This window comes from Grampus griseus (genome assembly GCF_964374135.1).
Source record: "Grampus griseus genome assembly, chromosome: 9".
Classification (NCBI taxonomy): Eukaryota; Metazoa; Chordata; class Mammalia; order Artiodactyla; family Delphinidae; genus Grampus; species Grampus griseus.
In genome coordinates, this window is record NC_139003.1 from 98777379 (window position 1) to 98799144 (window position 21766).

At 37.9% G+C, this 21766-nt stretch overlaps 1 protein-coding gene across 1 annotated transcript in view; it reads right to left on the reverse strand.

Annotated features, from left to right (window-relative positions):
* The window catches only part of LANCL2 (LanC like glutathione S-transferase 2), a 60185-nt gene that overhangs the window by 9875 nt on the left and 28544 nt on the right, over positions 1 to 21766 (reverse strand). The window contains exons 3-6 of the mRNA XM_082661590.1: positions 14182 to 14389; positions 13156 to 13303; positions 11654 to 11800; positions 8512 to 8694 (exon numbers count right to left, since the gene is read on the reverse strand). Of these exons, the coding sequence (XP_082517716.1) occupies positions 8512 to 8694; positions 11654 to 11800; positions 13156 to 13303; positions 14182 to 14389 (686 nt within the window). The remainder of the gene's footprint in view (positions 1 to 8511; positions 8695 to 11653; positions 11801 to 13155; positions 13304 to 14181; positions 14390 to 21766) is intronic.

Consider the following 21766-nt stretch of genomic DNA (forward strand, 5'->3'; position numbering starts at 1 on the left):
TAGCCCCCGCTCGCTTCAACTAGAGAAAGCCCACGTGCAGCAACGAAGACCCAACGCAGCCATAAATAAACAAAAAAACAAATAAATATTCCTTTTAAAAAAAATAAATAGTAGGACATTTAAAAATTTAATGAACACTGAAGCTCCCAGATTTATCTTCTCTACATTGTAGCCATTATAACTTGGCCAGAAAATCTATCTACTGATCCACATTACCTCTCTCAAATCATAAATTTCCCTGGGAAATGTCATGACAGAAAGTTTGAAGAGACAGTGCGATGCAGAGGAAGAAGTAAGACATCTGGAGTCGGAAGATATGGCTGGACTCCCTCTTCCATGACAACTGACCAAGTAACTTTGGGTGAGTCATCTTAACTTCTCTGAGTCTGTCTGATCACATTAGAAAATGAACTGATGCTGAGACGACCAAATGTTGAAAACAGAGACAAGCATTTGGGGCAGTTATTAAAAATCTTTAAGGATGAAAAAGAAACTAAATACATCATCAATGAATGGTTTGGAAATCTCAGAGAAACATTACTATAAAAAGAAATAGATATTCAGGAACTGAAAAAACACCAATAGATGAAATTAAAAACGTACTGAGTAAGGCTTACGAGAGAAGAACTCATTAGTGAATATGAACCTAAATAAATAGCAATTATACAATCTGAATTACAGAAAAGAAAAGAAATTAAAAACAAAAGCCTCAGAGACCTGTTGGAAAGTAAAGGCCTAACGTTTACCAAATGTAGTGGAAGACATACAAGTTCAAGAAGCTTAAAGGCTCTCAAGCAGGATAAACACAAACAGATACACATGGGTACATGATAAAAATACTGAAAACCAAAAAGAGGAAATCCCGAAAGCTTCCAGAGAAAACACAGACTACTTATAAGAGAAAAATATAAAGAATGACTAACATCCTAAAAACAGTGAAGGCCAGAAGACAGTGGAGCAGTATCTTTAAAGAACTGAAAGGAAAAAAAAAAAACTGTCAGCCTAGATATTCGGCAAAAATATCTTCAAAGAATGAAGGTGAAATTTACAATAGCCAAGACATAGAAGTAACCTAAATGTCCATAGACAGATGAATGGATGAAGATGTGGTACATATATACAATGGAATACTACTCAGCCATAAAAAATAAGAAAATAATGCCACTTGCAGCAACATGGATGGACCTAGAGATTATCATACTAAGTGAAGTAAGTTAGAAAGAGAAAGACGAATGCCACATGATATCACTTATATGTGGAACCTAAAATATGACATAAATGAACTTACCTATGAAACAGACACAGACTCACAGACATAGAAAACAAACTTATGGTTACCAAAGGGGAAAGTGGGGAGAGATAAATTAGGAGTTTAGGATTAACATACACACACTACTATATATAAAATAGATAAACAACAAGGTCCTACTGTATAGCACAGGGAACTACAGTCAATATCTTGTAATAATCTATAAGGGAAAAGAATCTGAAAAAGGATATATATAATATCTCTGAATCACTTTGCTGTACACCTGAAACCAACGCAACACTGTAAATCAACTATACGTGAATAAAAAACATAAAATAAGAGAGTGAAGAGTAGGAGCCAGTGGTACCACAGCCCTCTGAGACCACACACTGTTTCACACCTAACCCTTTGTAGAGTGAACCTAGCTCTTCTGCACCACGGTGGACTAGAACACACCCTGTCCCTTCCTCAGACCTGGTCACCGAGACCTCTCCTTGGTATAACCCTGTTGTGGATTGCATGGTATGAAGCAGAATTCAGAATTTTTTAATACCTGGTGTAATTTTCCACTGAGCTATAAGATTCTGACCTTACTCCCTCTGCCTCTTAAGCTTTTCCAAGGGAAAACTGGGTTGATTTTTTTCTTTTATGGCTTAATACATGACTACATGCAACAGCCTTTGGGATGCAAATCATTATGTCTTACTGCCATGGTGTTTACCATTTCTTCATAAACACTGTGAATAACAATGTCTGCTCCAAGGAAATGAAGGTTTTTTCCCCCTTCCTTCTTAATGCTTTCATCTTTTTATCCAATATTTCCTTTATCTTCTTTAAGATAAAGATTTCAACTACTAAAATTAAAGCCTTCAAGGAAAATATCAAAACAGGAAAAATGAGCTCATATTCAGTGAAACTGGATTGGTAAGAGGGTCTGGACTTGCCAAGAAACAAACATGACAGGAAGTTAATAACACTACTTAACATTTTTTTTTTATTCTCATAAGTAGAAGTGACGTTTCAGCTGATTCATTTATAAGACGTCTTCCAGTAACAATACTCAATTTATTAGGAGATTAACCTTACAATATTTTAGTAGTTAATTAAAAAACTAATTCCTAAGAGGCATTTCCACTGTAGGTCTTGGAGAGAAGGAATCCTTCACAATTTTCCACTTCAATTTTTTTTTACATCTTCCATTTAGACTTAGTAGCCAATCTGATGGGGCAGCAGAACTGAGTTTTCTTAAGTACAGGGTAATATTCACCTCTTTCATCGCTTTTGCTTATTATTAGGCATTCCTAAAGTGCAAGGGAATTTCTGGATCAGTTATTACAAAACCCCTGTTCTCTGCAGTTTTTGGGATAATAAAGAAATGTCCACAGAATTGATCAAGATGGTCACGGTAAGGATAGCATTCTTCACTAACCACCACAGGATGTGGAAGGAAGATTGAAGCACCACCCCAGAGGGACTGTTTCAGATTTTGCCCACGGAAATCACCATTGTAGGAACAATCAGGAAGTAACCAAAATTTTCACCTATATTAGGAAAAGTTCCCTGACATGTAAAGCAGATGTACTAGTAATCCCAAAATGTCAAGCTCATCTTGGAAACTACAAAGCCATTCGGTACAAACTGCACCAGTGCCACAGGAATATGTAACGGTAGGAATTCTACTGTTAGAATTGTATCAGTTCATTCGGATGTCAAGAACCATACATCATCATCACACAGAACTGCAAGAAATTCTCTTCAGTTAGAGGAAGATACAGAATCCTCGTTATCACAGATTCCACAACGATCTACAAACTAGAGGCTGTTTGCAGACATGCATTCCTTGCAAGAATCATCTCTTTGACAATGGATCATCCTTTAAGTAATCTGCTGAATCAATGAAAGCCAGGACAAAGGAGTTCCTACTGGCGCATTCAAGTGGGTGGCTCCAGGCAGAACATGGTGCCCATATGGCGCTCACCACCCGAGGCAGGGCTGGAGGCACGGGACTGTTTAGCAATGAGTTGGGATCCAAATGCATACACTACAACTAAAATATACTGTCCTTTATTTTCCATTAAGAAAAAAAAAAAAAAAAAGAATGAATGAAAGTGAAATAAAGACAAATTTAAGATAAGTGATAAATCTGCTGTCACCAAACCTGGACTATAAGAAATGCTAAAGGAAGCTCTCTGGGCTGAAGGAAATGATACTTGATAGAAATCGGGACCTTCAAGAAGGAATGAAGAGCACTGAAAAGAGGAAATATACAAATACATATCAAAGACCATCTTCTTTGCTTGTCTTAATTTCTTTAAAATACATAGGACTATTTAAAAAGCAAAAATTATAAAACTATACTGGGGGTTTATAACATTTGTTGATACATCTTGACAGATGTAATAAAGATGCACAGAACTGCTGTCAAGAGAACTAGGCACTTACTATCTCCTTACATTTTATATGAAGTGCATGTACAATGTTAATTCTAAGCAGACTGTGAAAAGTTAAGGATGTATATTGCAATGTTAAAGATGTATATTGAGCAACCACTGAAAAAATGTTCAAATAGATATAGTTAAAAGAGTCAACAGAGAAATTAAAATGGAATTCCAGAAAATATTCAGTTACTCTCTCCTACCTCCCTAAAAAGGCAAGAAAGAAAAAACACAGGAGGAAAAAAGAGTTCCAAGATGTAGCCAATAGAAACCATATGGAAAAATGGCAGAGCTAAATCCAACCACATAAATAATTACATTAACTATATATGAACTTAACATTCCAAATTAAAGGCTGAGGTTGTTAGACTGCATTGCTAGACAACGCCCAACTATGAAGACACACACTTTAAATATAAAGACATCAAAAACTATAAAACACTGCTGACATAAATGAAAGAAAACGTAAAAAGTGGAGAGATATACCATATTTGTGCGTAAGAACACTCAATACTGGTATCAATTCTACCAAAACTGTTCTACAGACTGAATGCAATCTCAGTCATAATCCCACTAGGCCTCTTTTGCTGACAAACTGATTTCTAAAACTTATACAGGAATGCAAAGGATCTAGAATATTTAAAGCAATTTTGAAAAAGAAGAACAAAGCTGAAGTCTTAAATTACCTGATGTCAAAACTTAGAGTAAAGCTAAAGTAATCCAAACAGCATGGTATCACAGTGACAGATAAAGAAGCCAAAGAAACAGAACAGAGAGCCCAGAAATAAACCTACACTTACTAGGTCATTTGACTTTTGAACTAGTGCCTCTACAGGTACCAAATCAATCAATGGGGAAATCAAATGATGTGGGAACAATCAGATACTCCTATGGTTAAAAAAAGTTCTTCACTCCTTACTTCACATAATATACAAAACTTAATTTGAGACAGTTCTCAACGTAAAATCTAAATCCATGAAGCATGTAGGAGAATACTATCTGTATAACCTGGGAGTGAGTAAAATTTCTCAGACAAGACACAGAAAGTAGTTACCAGTACAAAAAACACACTGATAAGGCAGATTTCACCAGAATTTAAAACTCTATTCATTAGAAGACGCCATAAAGAACATGATCGGGCCAACTACAGACTGGGAGAAATTATTTCCAAAACGTATCTGACAAAAGGACTTACAACCAGAACATAGGAAGAATTTTTATGACTCCATAATAAAAGGAAAACAATAAATACATAAAACAGTGTGGGTAAAAGATATGAACAGACACTCAACAAAGATACACAGTTGACCCTTGAACAACATGGGGGTTGGAGTGCCGGCCCCCACCTTGTTGAAAACCCTCGCGTAACTTTACAATGGGCTCTCTCTGTATGCCATTCTGCGTCCCCGTATTCACCACAGTGCATACCGTGTGGTACCACAGTACTGTATTTACTGAAAAAATCCATGTATAAGTGGCCCCACGCAGTTCAAACCCATGTTGTTCAAGGGTCAACTGTACAAACAACCCATGAGCACAAGCAAAATTGCTCGACATCATTAACCATCAGGAAGGCACAAATTAAAGCCACAATGAAACACCCACCGGAATAAAATCAAGATGACTTTCAACACCAGATGTTAGCGGAGATGCGGAGCGACTGGAACTCTGTTTACACTGCAGATGGAATGTACACCGGTACAGCCCTTTGAGAAAAGGCCTGGCAGTGTCTTATGAAACTAAAAAAGCTACCTTCTGATCAAGCAGTTCTACTCCTAGTTATTAGCCCCAAAGAAATGCAAACATATGCCTACGAAAAGGTCTGTACAAGAATGTTCACTATAGCTTATTCACAATAGCAAAAAACTAGAAACAACTGAAAAACAAAGGCATAAACTGTGGTACGTTTATAAATGATGCTTAATATTAGGAAGATACCAGAATCTTGAGGAAGAAGGAAAGAAAATATAGTTTGAAAATAACCTCTCCAGGTGATCCTGATATACACCACCTAGAAAGACATTCCATGTTAGAAATAATCAACTTACAAATGAGCTTTTGGAAAATAATTCATATGAAAACATTTTCTGATGGACAGTGAAGAGTCGACCATGAGGACGCATTCTAACCCAGGTCTACTGTGGGAATTTCAGAGCAGGCTTGTGGGTGCAGGAGGCGAAGGTATGGTTGTTTCACACATCTGGCCCAGAATCAAAGGATTACTTTGATATCACTTTGGTATGACTTACCTGGTTTTCCTGGGCAACATATTTACTTTTCCAAATGTAATTATATTTGACCAATACTAGCATTTGTTTATTAGTGGCTGAGTCCACACAAACTGCTAATGCCCCAGGGCCTAAATGTGTGGTTAGAAGGTGGTAGGATTTGTTACCGTAACCTGTAATTTACTGTCAGATAATTAAGAACTGATCATAACTATTCATCAAAATGGAGTCCAGCTACGAGGTCCACAAATGTAATTGTTAGGAAATCATTTGCAAGTAACAAAATTCCTAATACAGCATAGAAATATTGTTTAAAATCTTGACATTTTTTCCAAGACCATCTACAATATTACATAACTGCAAATACATGTTCATACCAAGAAGAGTATACCCTACGTGAAATGTGATCAGCATCTATAGGAAGGGAAGACAAATTTAGTGTGAATCTGGACTCAAATTATAGTTTTATTTGTGAAAGATATTAATATTTTTTTAAAATACTTGAACACCTTATGCCTTCCTAAGTGCTCCTGGAGGACTTACAACTTTATGTGCCAGCGTAAGAAACTGCTGAAAGCTTGTTATTACACAAAATTTAAACATTTCCGCATTTTGAGAGATGGCTTCAATGGACAATGACCCTCTTAATCTGAGTTAACAATAACTTGAGAGAAAATAGAGTCTAGAGCTGTGTTTCTCTAGCTTTGTGGCACCCCCTGTCCTGGCCAAGTACAAATTTCATACTCCACTAACTTATACTCTGAAGACATATTTTCACCCCCAACTGTAAAACTACATGATCTATGCTTCTTCAAACTACCAGTGACACCTTCTGCCCCAGAAGATTCCGCTATTCCTCCCCTTCCTCGTGTTTGGGAATTCTGAAGTACATGGACAAAATTAAGTTTTAGTGACTAAGTATGGGATCTTATTGACATTGTCCATGCTTCTAGAAAAGAGGAACTTCTGTTTTGGAATCAGTGTGTGTGGGGGGTGGGGGCGGGGACAGGCACCCAGTGGTCTCTGGAGTGGAAGCCCTGCAGGCAGGAGCCGGGCTGGGACACGGTGGCCCTGCTGCTGGCAGGGGTCTGTGGCGCCTGCTCCCTTGGTACCAGCAGTGGTGGAAGCAGCAGATGGTGGCCACGGTCAGCATGGCTAATGGAAATGGAACTGCCCAGGACAAGGGCCCACTGAGAGGCCTGGCTCCTGACCACTTCTGACTGGCCACAGCTCAGCTCCTAAAGCAGGAGTGGGGAGACCCCCAGAAGCCAAGCCTACCAGCCACCAGGAGTGCCCACCCTATAGCTGGTCCTCTTTAAAGCAAAAGGGAAAAGGAGTTTGACAAATAGAAGCTTTCAGCTTTTAACAGTCAAACGTCTGTTTTGAATACCAAAGGATTCCTGTTTATGCTGTCAGTACTGTGCTCAGATACTATGGTTGGATATTTATAATATCACAGACTTATCTCTATGTCACTGAAGTTACATTTCCTCTAAAGCTCTAGAAAAGGGGAGGCAATGACTGGAACAGAAGTCTGTTCTAATTTAAAAGCTGAGGTATTGTTAAGAAGATGAATCATTAAGTTCTTCAGATCTCCAAAAAGTATACTTTGTTGTGCTTTCCTCTCATCAAACATCATAACTTTCTGAGTTATTTTCTTGAATGCTCGTACCTGACTTCTATATTATGTGAGTATTTTTGGTGTTATTGTTGTAGGACTAAAAAATTCTGAGAAATCAGCCTAAATCATGAAAGGTTAATTCCCCACAATTTTTCTAAATAATTTATTATAGTTAATGACAAAAGGAAAATAAAATTGATTCAGGGACCAGTTCTTCTGTAATTTTCAGGTAGACATACGAATTCTGCTCCAGTAAGCCTATTTCTGCAAAACTAAGAGACCTTGCCAAAACACTAATCAGTCACAGCGGTTACATCTGTATACGCTGGTATATAAGCAACAATCTCCAACAAAGACGCATTAAAAGAAAAAGAAAATTGCAAAAGAAGAATTGTTTGCTTTCAACTTACATGATAATTCTAAGTCCAGGGGAGAAATCAACAGTATTCTTAATACTGTGCCCAGATAGATCTACAGAGTCTACTACAATTCATCAGTAAAGGTACTGCCTAATTTCCAATAATACCTCATACGTGTAAAAATTTGAATGCCACATCGATCTTTTGTAAATAATTCTATAATAATTTAAAACTCAAATTTAACAGCTCCTGAATCATCATCATCCGGCAATAAAGGCTTATTCAAGCAAGGAAATCAAATGATGTGAAGGCAAATAAAAAGCATTTTGGTTATCATACTGCCTCCTGCCTTATTGGATATTCACACTTATGTCATCTAGGTTTTCTTTTACACATGAATATAATCCCTGTTAAAACACACACACATATACTTACAACTCTGATTATAGTGGTGATGAACAGTGAAATAAAAAGACTTTCTGTTTACTAGTAAAAATATTAACTCTAAAGTGTTTTTAGTTTGCAAGCAAATGTGCCTACCAAAATCAAACTGAAAACTTGGCGGTGAAAACTGTGTCTGTGCACATCGGGTGCTAAGGACACGCCCTGCAGCACTGACCTTGTACGCCTGCATGAGCATGTGGATGACACCGGGGGCCCCGTGACACCAGTGCACCAGTCGGTCTGTCTCATTGCTTAGGGATGACGGATAATTCCCAGATCGGAATCTTTTGTGGCGCATATAGTCAATACTAGGTTTCACCATTTCTGTCAAGGTTTCTTGGTCCACTTTTGCTGCTGGCTTTTAAACAAACAAAAATAAAACATTTAATTTGTGTTTCCATAAGCTATTTTTCTTTTTTTTTAAACCTCTGCATTGTGGCTAATATAGTTAAGCATCAATTACCCAGAATACTGAGGAACACATAAAATTAGAATTAATCCACTTCTCTGGTTACTTAAGGCCTGGGCAGACCTTTGCATCAACCCTTTCCAATGCTGTGCATGAAACTGATGGCCATCGGCTGGGGAATTCCCTCTTGCTCGAGGAAGGCAAGTGACTGGATGAGGCCCACCCACAATGCAACTGACTGGATGAGGCCCACCCACAAGCGGAGAGCAAACTGCTTTACTACAAGTCCACCTGTTTAAATGTAAGTATCACCCAAACTCCCTCACAGACACACCCAGAATAATGTTTGACCAAATAGCTGGGCAATGGCAGCCCAGCCAAGTGAACACATACAAGTAACCACCACAGACAGCTAGCCACCTTTTTTAATGGGGACTTCCATATACCTATACCTACACATCTTTTATCTGAGCTGTTTCTCCAGAAGAGAGACTTCACTCCCCCAGGTGAGGTGGTGGCTGTGTTGCCGGCTGGGGCGGGGAAAGGTGCTGGCGCAAGGCTGGCTGTGGCAGCAGGGAGGTCTCCCGCTGACCGTGTGGACAGTCACCAAGCCCCGCTTTCAGGTCTGTGCTCCACTTCCACTCTCCTCTCCACCTGCTTTTCTGGAGTCAGAAGAACTGGTCTGACTGCTCCAGACCACGTACTGTTTCCTGCAGTCACCTCACCCTGCACAGTGATCTCACTGCACAGGTCCAGCTGGGCCGCACAAGGATTTCCAGAGAAGCTCCCCCACAGCCCGGACCTCACTCCCACCTGAACACACGCGTGGCGCCGACACCAAGGGCGCCGTAAGCTCCCGAGTGCAGGGGCCTGCAGGACACCTGGCTGGCTTCTTGCTGGCATCCTCCTCCTCAGGCACCTTGTGTGGGCAGCCCTGTCCCGTCAGGTCCCCTGCTGTTCCTTCGTTCCTTCGTCTGTTCTCAGTCCACTTGTCGCACAGGGCTCCAGAAGTCTTCGAGTCTCATCAGAGAAGCTGGGTGTCTGTTTTCTGTTTTCCTTGAGGTTTTGAATTGATTTTCCAGAGGAGAACTGTGCTTTTATTCTTCATCGTGAGAGCGGAGTTCCCTTTAAGTGATATTTTGAAAGTTCTTGTGTATGTCGTTCTGACAGCTGTCCAGATGAAACCACACATGGAGCCCCCGCACAGCTAGGCTGGCATCGCTGGGGAGCGGCGTGTGCGGCTGGCCTCGTGAGCCCAGCTCTGGCACACCGCTGCTATCCACCAGGAGAACGCTGACACCAGTTTCTAAATAGGATCCTCATGAAAGAGTGTTTCCACGTTCTTCACTTTAAAAGCAGATGAGCTGTAAATTTTATGATTCGTGATTCTCTCAAGGAACCCCCCAGTATCTAGCAAAATTAAACTAAACACCTAAATCTAAATTATTTTTTATTGGTGTGATTCTCATATGATTATGTTTCCCTTAAGGGTATGATCACTTTTAAAACAGGGTTCAAAAGCCACTGTTAAACCTTTTTCTGGGAAAATAGAGAAAAACGGACAATCTACCAACTGTCTAGAACAACACTGCCATTTTAAAATGAGACATGGAATTGATTATTTTGGAAACATGTCTGCACCTAGATTCACAAATTGGAATACATATGTGTTTTACTTTCTACAGTGATAACCAAAGACACCTACTAATCACCAGAGAAGGAAGTTCTAGTCCTGTGCAGACAGGAATCTCCTGTTTTCCCTTGAGGGGCAGCATGATGCAAAATGTAAAAATAAAACAGGAATTTGTAAGTGAAAATTTAAAAAAGGAATACATGGGCTTTTAGTTAAAAAGATCTAAATTCTAATCCATGCTCCTTGACTTACTAGCGTTGTAATTTTGAATAAATTTATAAAGTACTCTGTTATGGGTGTAGTAGAATAAATAAAGCCTTAATTGGGGGAAAAAACAAACAAACAAGAGGCACAGCCAGACCTTGTTTTACTGTTCTTTGCTTTACTGTGCTGCACTTGCGGTTTTTAAAAATTGAAGGCTTGCAGCACCATTTTCCCAATAGCATTCGCTCATTTTGTATCTCTGAAACATTTTGGTAATTCTCACAATATTTCAAACTTTTTCACTGTTATGTTTGTTATGGTGATCTGTGATCTTTGATCTTACTATTGCAAAAAGATTACAACTCACTGAAGGCTCAGATGATGGTTAAGCATTTTTTAGCAACAAAGTATTTTTAATTTCAGGTAAGTACACTTTTTTTTTAAGGCAATGCTATTGCACGCTTAACAGACTACAGCATAGTCTTGCTTCACTGCGACGTTTTGCTTTATTGCAGCAGTCTGGAACTGAACCCGCAACGTCGCCGAGGTCTCCCTGCAGGCTGCATACAGAGCGGAAGAGGGACCCACAGGCCATAAGGCTGGAAGCAGGTTGAAGCAATATTTGGGGTGAGGTCTCTGACTGCCTGACGCAAGAGTCAGTATTTAATTCAGTAGATGTCAGGGATGATTCAGAGACAAAATCATAACCACAGCAATAAACCAGTTAAATTTTGAACACAACTGGTAGGAAGCTGGGGGTATCTGAATATGAAGTCTCTGCCCTAGTCTGCATTCTGGAAGCCCTCTCTGCTCCCCGAAGGCTTTCCCCTATTAAAAGAGCAGGAGGACATGGACAGAAAGAAAGTGTGGGCCACAGACAACTAATCCAACACGTAACTGCACACAGAATGTGCTCGCAGGAGGCCACTGCTTGGGGATCCATGGTTCAAAGCAGGATCCTTATTTCATTTCAGCCTGCTTGGTTTGTAGCAAAATTTCAGTACACGTTTCCGATTTGATCTCATATTTTATAATACGGTCACTGCACTAGTATTTCAGAGTATCACTCACCTGCATTAACATGTAGTAGATTCCGGCCATGCCATGGGCTGCTCCAACATACTGCTTCCTGTGCCACTGATACAACAGGGGACAGCGCTCAGCCTTCTTTTCTTCCCTTGACAAAGCCTTGCCCGATTCAATAATAGCGTCGACTACCTACAGACATAATGAGATAGCGTAAGTCTAAAAAACTTACATGTAATCTGTTTCAGTCTAATTAACAATAACAACATGTCTTTATATAGATTACTTATTCTAAAAATCTTTAAGCAGTTAGTAGCCAACACTGTTATCTTTATTTTATAAATAAATACAGGCAGAGAGAAACCAGAAGACAATCTCAGAGCAGAAGAAGATATTAAGAAGTAGAACCAAGAGATCAAAAGGTCTTTCCATGAACAGTTTACTAGAACCTGGAAAAACTTCCAATAAAAACTATCCTAGACTTAGTTGCTTTGTAGCTTCAATGTTTTCCCCCAAACACTGGCAAGTACAGTTGGCCCTCCATATTTGCTGCGGGTTTCACACCCATGGATTCACCAACCTCAGATCAAAAATACTGGTAAAAAAACATTCCAGAAAGTTCCAAGAAGCAAAACGTGAATTTGCTGCACGTGCGCAACTTTTTACATAGCATTTACATGGTGTTAGGTATTATAAGTAATCTAGAGATTTAAAGTACATGGGACGATGTGCACAGTTTATATGCAAATTTATATGCAAATACTATACCACTTTATATAAGGGACTCCAGCATCCCGGCGTTCTAGTATCCAAGGGGGGTCCTGGAACCAACCCCTAACAGGTACTAAAGGATAACTGTACATCTTCCAAGGCTGGAGGAACCGGCTTTATTTATGAAAGGCTAAGGAAGTGGGGTCTGTTGGAGGATTTTAGAATGACTATGCGGCAAAGACAGTAATTGTTTCCTCATATCCTCTCTCCCCTCACACTTTTGGTAACAGTGCCCCAAGTTTTAGCAAGGCATCTGGCCTCAGAGATACAAACAGCTGGACACGGTCATCTGACTGAGTTCTGGAAGTGGGATGGGAGCAGAAGTGAGGTGGGCAACTTCTAGTTCTCAGGCTTAAAAAGGAAGCTGCTCATCTCCCACTTCCTCACCACCCCCTGGGCTGGGGGTGCTCAGCGAGCTGTGGTCGTGCACATAAGGGCATGGTCCTAGGAAAGGCAGAACAAGACAGAAGCTGGTGCCTAGCCATATTCGCCTGGTTTGCCTACCAGTTCTGATACCTCCTGAAAGAGAAATAAACATTCTATCTTCCTGATGCTGCTGTTTGATTCTAGTAAAGACTGCTAAATTAATACAGACCTAAAGTTTTTTTAAAAACATCCCTGGAAGAGAAAAAAGGAGCAATTTATTAATTTTATGAGTGGCCTTGGGAAGTTACTCCTACCTAGAAGCAGAGTCCAGCCACTACTGCAAGTTTCTGCTAGCAGACAGGCTGCATGGCAGACAGGAGAGGACGCCCCGGGGCGGGACCCCACAGTACCTCTTTGACAGCTGACCCACACACGGCGCCCGGCCCCATCTCCGTGCTCACGTAGAGTAAGGCGTACAGATAGCCTGCCCGGCCCTGAAGCAGCTCGTCGGGAAGGTCTGAATCTCGGCAGACGATGGCTCTCTGGAGCTGCAAAAGTCTACCCAACAAGAAACATCCTGCTTTCCCAGAGAGAGAATGTCTAACATACCTCTTCCTGAAACTGCAAGGAACCCTGTCACTTTAGGAACCATCTGTTACTATTTTTAATTTAAAACTAATTTTTAAAAATACCAAAAAAGAGGGAAAACAACGAAAACTTCCCCACTACAAAACCAAACAAAAACTTCTCTCTCAGATATCATCAACACGAATGATAAAACACCTTGCTGTTCAAAAGTTCTACATTTATATCTAAAATGTATAGGATATATGCATATAAGAGAAGATACTCTAAACCATATACGAGAAGATACTCAATTTTGTAATCCAGAATTACAAGAAAGTGATTTCAAATTTTAACAAAAATGTTACTAAAATGTAGCCAATGCTTGAAAATTAGCTTGAGTCACCCCATCTTTAACAAACATTAACCGACCAGCACCTGCCAGACACTCCACCAGACCATGGCCGTGAGCTCTGATTTCTGCTGCTTCAAAAGAGAATATAAACCAAACGGTACCATAAAAGCTTACATTCTCTAATTGTTTCCTAACAATTGAACCTAAAAATAACTAAGTTATTATAGAGAATCTAAGGCATATAAGGTAATTTTCATGCATTGAAGGCAACCAAAAATTATTTAGGAAAGAACATGTTTATTCCTCCCTCAAATTAAGGCAAACGCATGCTTGGATAGAAAGGTAGCATACAATCCCACCATTACGCTCAAGATTAAACTACAAACTCTTCGCTTATTGGAGAGAACTGTCTGCAAGAGCAGGTGAATTAAAAGATAAATTCTTTTTCGTTTTTTGAGTTTCTTTCTACATCAAGACTGAGAATTTGAAGAAAATACTTCCAGTTGTAAAAACTCACTTTGTGATGCATTCCTGGGACTCGTAATCACTTCTGAGTTTATGATATACCACAGCTCCGACGGCCAAGGGCCCAGCATCTCCACAGAGGAAAGTGACCCTCCGGCCATTCAGATTCCGAAGTGTTCTCTTTACGTAATCCAGGGATCTGAGCAGATAGGTCTGGTCACATGTGACCCGATACAACTGCAGGTACAAAAGGGCTATGCCTGGAATAATCACCACCACCCCCCCGCAGAAGAAAAGCATTATTGTCTTTCCTTTTTACTGTCAGGACATTATTTCATGATTACGTGAAAAACCTACATAAAGCCTACGTTTCTGAAGGAGTAACTTCAAACAAATTACATATGATATGTTTCTTAAAAATGGGGAAAAAAAAGAACCCAGTGTAGAAAAAATTGCAAACAAGTTAAAATGTTGCTAACTGTTCTGACACAATGATTCACTACCTCCTAGATAAGGGAAATACAAGACTTCCCACTCATTCCCCTTTAATTTTCATTCGTTTCCTGGTTGTACTTATTCTCCTTTGTATTATAAGCTAATCTGGATTCTTTTCTTCTTACTTCTCATATAATAATGTCCTCCTATCTTATGCCAAATTACATGATTGCGTTTCTGAGTTTTATACCATCTTCTTTCTAATTTATCTATTTCTCACAATTTTTCAATTTTCTTTAGTGACCAACCAACCAGTGAGTCAACTCACCGTTTACAGAACAGCTACATGATGCAGAGTAAGGTAGTGAATTCAGAAGACATAGCTTATCACCTATCCAAACTTCCTATTTTAGATTAAAGAACAGATCTGGTTACTCAAGGGAACCAGAGAGGGGTCTTTTTCCGAAAATCTATGGAGGATGACCTATATGACTTCTAAAAGGAGCATGCTGTTATTCCTGGGCTCAAGAAGTCTATGTGACAGATAAGTAATAAAGGAATCTGTATAAATATATACCTAATAAAGTATACTGTAGGAAAAAATACTTAAAGAAATGATATGATGGTGAAAAGCCCAAAATATCTATTAATGTTTGAACTGAGGTTCTCTAATATTCTGTTCTTTGTCTGATATCCTACTCTCACTTTTAATATTTTTCATTTTGCTTTTCAAATTTCTCTAAACAGGTAGCTGCTTCTTTAATTCTCCTATTCAGGGTATCCTACTTGCCTTTCAAATTAATTCTTAACACCTACATATATTTTTTGAGAAGTCCTTCTTTTGTCATTATCCATTTTTTCTTTTAAAGACATTAAGTCAAACAGACATAAAAGTAGCATATTTGTAAGCCCTGAAAAAAATCCCTCCATATGAATTGCTATGACCTCCTTGAGTGTCTTCTGCATTCAAAAAATTGAAATGATAAACATACAGAAAACAAGTTAGCAGTTAAATACCTACAAATTTCAAACATAATAATCACTATAAAAGGTTTACAAGTACTTCATGATTGACTCAGAAACCCCTAAAAATAGGATGATGATCTGGTCAACCTGTGAACCTAAAAACCTATGGTTGTATACATTCAAAGCTTAAGTATTTTAAAGTAAATGATGATGGGTAAAGTATCAAAAAAAAAAAAAAAGTCATCATGACATTCTGCCCCTGAATACTTCAGTATGAAAATCTAAAATATATGAACCTTTTCTTACAAGCCAAAACAGCACTATAATTATCAAAATTAATACTTAGTGAGACTAAGCTGTTTTTTTTTTTTTGGTAGATATTTATATTAGTTTTGGTACCAGTATTAACCTTGCTTCATAAAACAATGGGACGTATTCCTTATTTTCCTATTCTCTAAAACACTGTAAGAGGAGCACTGAGATTTCCTGTTCTTTAAAAAAAATTGTCTTTTTATTAGTTTACTGTTTCTTTTTCCCGTTTTATTGAGATATAATTGACAAATAAAACTGTATATATTAAACTGTACAACAGGATGATTTGACATACAATGTGGAAATATTACCACAATCAGGTTAACACATCCATCATCCCACACAGTTATCATTTTGTGTGTGTGTGTGTGTGTGTGTGTATGAGAATGCTTCAAATCTACTCTCTTAGCAGATAACAAGTATACAATACACTGTGTGTATGTATAAAAATACTTAAAATCTACTCTCTTAGCAGATTACAAGTATACAAATTACAAGTATACAATATAGTCCCAGGTTGTACATTAGATCTATAGAACTGGTATATCTTATAAGCGAAGGCTTATGCCCTTTGACCACCATTTCCCCATTTCCCCTACTACACAACCCCTGGTAATCACCATTCTATTGTTTCCATGAGTTTGACATTTTGTTTGTTTGTTTTAGAATTAATATGTATGTGAGACCATACAGTTTGTGCCCTTCTGTCAGGCTTTTCACTTAGCATAATACCCCCTAGGACCATCCATATTGTCAAAAATGACAGGATTTCACTTTTTCTTGTGGCTGAACATTCCATTCATAGACAGCATAACATTCCATTAGATATAGTTAGAGAGATGGATCAATCGATCACAACTTTCTTTATCCATTCAAGGATGGATGGATATTAGTTGTTCCCATATCTTGGCTATTGTTAATAATGCTGCTATAAATATGGGGGTGCAGATGTCTCTCTGAGATACTGACTTCCCCAGAAGTGAGACTGCTGGATCATATGGTTCTATTTTTAGTTTTTTGAGGAACCTCCACACTGTTTTCCATAGTGGCTGCACCAATTTATGTTCCCACCATATACTAGGGTCCCCTCTTCTCCACACCCTCACCAACACTTGTTCTCTCTTGTCTTTTTGACAAAAGCCTTCCTAATAGGTGTGACGTGATATCTGCGGTTTTTGATTTGCACTTTGCTGATAACTAGTGACGTTGAACACTTTTTCATATATGTGCCAGCCATATGTGTGTCTTCTTTGGAAAAATGTCCACTCAGGTCCTTTGCCCATATTTTAATTGATTATTTATTTTTTGCTATTGAGTTATATAAGTTCCCAATATACTCTGGATACTAACCTCTTAGCAGATATATGGCTCGCAAATATTTTCTCCTGTTCTATAAAGCTGCCTTTTCATTTCAACTGTTTCCCTTGCAGTGCAGAAACTTTTTAGCTTGACCTAATCCCGCTTGCTTATTTTTTTATTTTATTGCCTGTGCTGTTGGTGTCATATCCAGAAAGTCATTGCGAAGACCCAAGGAGCTTTTCCTTTGTTTTCTTCTAGGAGTTTCACGGTTTCAGGCCTTACATATTTAAGTCTTTAATCCATTTTGAGTTAATTTTTGAGAGCGGTAATAAGATAGGGATCCAGTTTGACTCTTTTGCACGTGGCAATCCAGTTTTCAGCATTTATTGAAGAGGCAATTTTCCCCACTGTGCGTTCTTGGTTTCTTTGTCAAGAATTAATGAACCGTTTATGCATGGATTTCCTCCTGGGCTCTCTATTCTGTTCCATTGGTCTCTGTGTCTGTTTTTATGCCAGTGACATATTGCTTTGATTACTATACCTTTATAATATACTTTAAAATCAGGAAGTGTAATGCCACCAGCTTTATTCTTCTTTCTCAAGATTGCTTTGGCTATTCTCGGTCTTTTGTAATTCTATATGAATTGTAGGACTGATTTCAATTCCTTTGAAAAATACCATTAGAATTTTGATAAAGACCGTATTAAATATATAGATCACTTTGGGTAGTATGGATATCTTAACAACATTAATGCTTCCAATCCATGAACAGAGAATATTTTTCCATTTATTTGCAGCTGCTTCAATTCCTTTCATCAATGTCTTATAATTTTCAGTATACAGGTCTTTTACCTCTTTGATTAAATTTATTCCTAAGTATTGTTCTTTCACGCTGTTGTAAACAGAATTGTTTTCTTAGTTTCTTTCTTCAATAGTTTGTTGTTAATGTACAGAAGAAACTGATTTTTGTATATTGATTTTATATACTGCAACTCTGCTGAATTGATTAGTTCTAACAAATTTTTTCGGTGGATCTTCAGGGTTCTTTACATATAAGATTATGTCATCTGCAAGCAGAAGCAACTTTACTTCTTCTGATTCGGATGCCTTTTATTTATTTATTTATTTTGGGGCAGGCCTTAATTGCTCCCCCCTAGAATTTTCAGTACTATGTTAAATGGAAGTGGCAAGATTGAGTGTCCTTGTCTTGTTCTAGATCTTAGAGGAAACGCTGAGTATTGTTAGCTGAGTACGAGTATCCTTGAGTATGACAATAGCTGTGGGCTTATCATATATTGCTTTTGTGATGTTGAGGTACATTCTTTCTGTACCAAATTTGAGAGTTTTTATTATGAAAGTATGTTGAGTATTATCAAATGCTTTTTCTGCATCTACTGAGATGATCATGATTTTTATCCTCCATTCTGTAAATGTTGTGTATCATATTTATTGACTTGTGTATGTTGAAACATCCTAGCAACCCTGGGATAAAACCCATTGATCATGCATATTCTTTTAATGTGCTCTTGAATTGTGTTTGCTAGTATTTTGTTGAGGATTTCTGTATCTGTGGTTTATCAGAGATACTGACCTTTAGTTTTCTTCTTTCCTTCAGCTTTTTTGGAACAGTGTGAGAGGGACTGGTATTAATTCTTTAAATGTCTGACAGAATTCACCAGTAAAATCATCAGGTCCTAGGCTTTTGTTGGGAGGTTTTTGATTACTGATTCCATCTCTTTACTCATTATTGGTCTGTTTAGATTTTCTGTTTCTTTATGATTCGGTTTTGGTAGGCTGTATGTTTCTAGGAGCTGATCCATTTCTTCTGGGTTATCCAATTTGCTGGCTTATAATTGTTCATTGTAGTGTTTTATGATCCTTCCTATTTCTGTGGTATCAAGTATAATGTCTTCTCTTTTACTTCAGATTTTATTTACTTGGATCTTCTCTCTTGTTTTCTCAGCTAGGCTTGGTAAATTGCCTATTTTGTTTATTTACTGAAAACCCAACTCTTAGTTTCACTGATCTTTTCCACTGCTTTCTGGTTTCTATTTCACTTATTTCTGCTCTGATCTTTCTTATCTCCTTTCTGCTATCTTTGGGTTTAGTTTGTTCTTGTTTTTCTAGTTCCCTGAGGTGTAAAGTTAGGTTCTTTATTTGAGACCTTTCTTTTCTCTTAATGTAGTTGCTTACTGCAAGGTACTTCCCTCTTAGAACTACTTCTGCTACATCCTATTAAGTTTTAATATGTTGTGCTCTCATCTTCATTTGTTTCAAGATATTTTTTGCTATTCCTTTGATTATTCTTTGACCCACTGGTTGTTCTGGAGCTTTCTGTTTTAATATCCACATAGTTATGAATTTTCCAGTTTTTCTACTATTACTGATTTCTAGTTTCTTACCACTGTGGCTAGAAAAGATACCTGATATAACTTCTATCTTCTTAAATTCATTGAGACTTGTTCTGAGTTGTAACACATGATCATCTTGAGGAACGTTCTGTATGCACTTGAGAAGAACGTGTTCTGCTGCTACTGAATGCAATATTCTGTTTATGTCTGTTACATCCATTTGGTCTAACGCATAGTTCAATTCTAATGTTTCCTATTGATAATGCAGATGACCTGTCCAATGTTGGAAGAGGGATCTTGAAGTCCCCTATTACTGTTGCATTGTTGTGTATTTTCCCCTTCAGAACTGTTAGTGTTCGCTATATTTTTAGGTGCATATATATTTACAACAGTTATATTCTCTTGATAAACTGACTCCTTTATCATTATATAATGACCTTCTTTGCTTCTTGTTAAAGTTTTTGAAGTTAAAGTCTATTTGTTCTGACATAAGTATACCTACTCCTGCTCTATTTTGGTTTCGAGTTGCATGGAATATAATTTCCCATCTCTTCACTTTCAGCCTATGTTCATAAAGCTGATATGAGTCTCTTGTAAGTAGCATATAGTTTTTCTTATCCATTTAACCACTCTGTCTTTGATTTGAGAATTTAAGCCATTTAGATTTAAAGTACTTACTGATAATGTAAGGACTTACTAATGCTATCTTATTATTTTTCTGGCTGTTCCATAGCTCCTTTCTTGCTCTCTAGCTGTCTTCCCTTGCAATTTGATGATCTTCTCTATTGGTATGCTTCAATTCCTTTTTTTTTTTTTTTAACAACTGCTTGTGTATCTACTACAGCTTTTTGCTTTGTAGTTACTATGAGATTTACATAAAACATCTTACAACGTTCTATTTTAAGCTAGTACAAAAACTCTCCTCCCCTCTCCCAACATCTTATGTTTCTGACATCACAAATTTACATATTTTATGTTGTATACCCAGTAAAAAATTATTATTGTAGCTATAGTTAATTTTAATACTTCTGCTAAAACTTTTGTAGTAAAATTAAGCACTACATGACCATATTACATTACTATAGTATTTGGATTTGACTACACACTTGCTTATAACAGTATGTTTTATATTTTCATGTTACTAATTAGCATCCTTTTGTTTCAGCTTGAAGAACTCATTTCAACATTTCTTGTGAGGCAGGTTTACTTGTGATGAACTCCCTGAGCTTTTGTTTGCTTGTGAAAGTATTTCTCCTTCATTTCTGAAGGACAGCGTGCCAGGTATATAGTATTTTTGGTTGGCATTTTTTTTTAAGTACCTAGAATACATCAACCCACTTTCTCCTCGCCTGTAGTTTCTGCTGAGAAATCTTCTGATAGCTTTCTTGGGGTTCCTTTGTATGTAAGTAGATTTTTGTTTCCTGCTTTGGAAATTCTCTGTCTTTGGTTTTACACAGTTTTATTATAACGTGTCTCAGTAAAGTCCTCTTGGGGATGAGTCTGTATGGGAAATTATGAACATCATTAACTCTCTCCCCAGATTTGGAAAATTGTCAGCCATTATTTCTTTAAATAAACTTTCTGCCCCTTTCTCCCTGTTTTTCCTTCTGTGGCACCTATAATGCATTAATTGCTTTACTTGATTATGTCCCTGAATTCACATAGGCTTTCTTTACTTTTATTCATTCTTTTTACTTTTTCCTGCTCTGAATGGTTAATTACAAATGACCTGCCTTCAAGTTCACAGATTTTTTTTCTTGTTGATCCATTCTGCTGCTGCTCTCTACTGCACTTTTCATGTCATTCATTTATATTCTTCAGCTCTACACTTCGTTTTTGGTTCTCTCTCTTAAGCTTGTTTTGTTTATGTATGGTTTTCCTAATTTCATTGATATGTCCCCTGCATTGGAAGGCGGATTCTTAACGAATGGACCACCAGGGAAGTCCTCTAATTTGAATTCTTTATCAGGCACACCATAAACCTCCATTTCTTTGGGGGTGGTTACTGGCAAATTATTTTATTATAAAATTATAAATTATTAGTGCTGTTATATTTCCTTGATCTTTCATTTTCCTTGAAGTCTTGTGTTGCTGTCTTAGCATTTGAAGACACAGTCGCCTCCTCCAGTCTTTACTGACAGCCTTCAGGAACGAAATGTCTTCTGTCAGCCTTACTACAGATTCTCAGGCATTCTCAGGCCTTCTCTATGGATATGCCTGCTCCACACTTTTTGTTCCCTGTTAGGGGAGAATTCTTAAGACTGTATGCCTTCT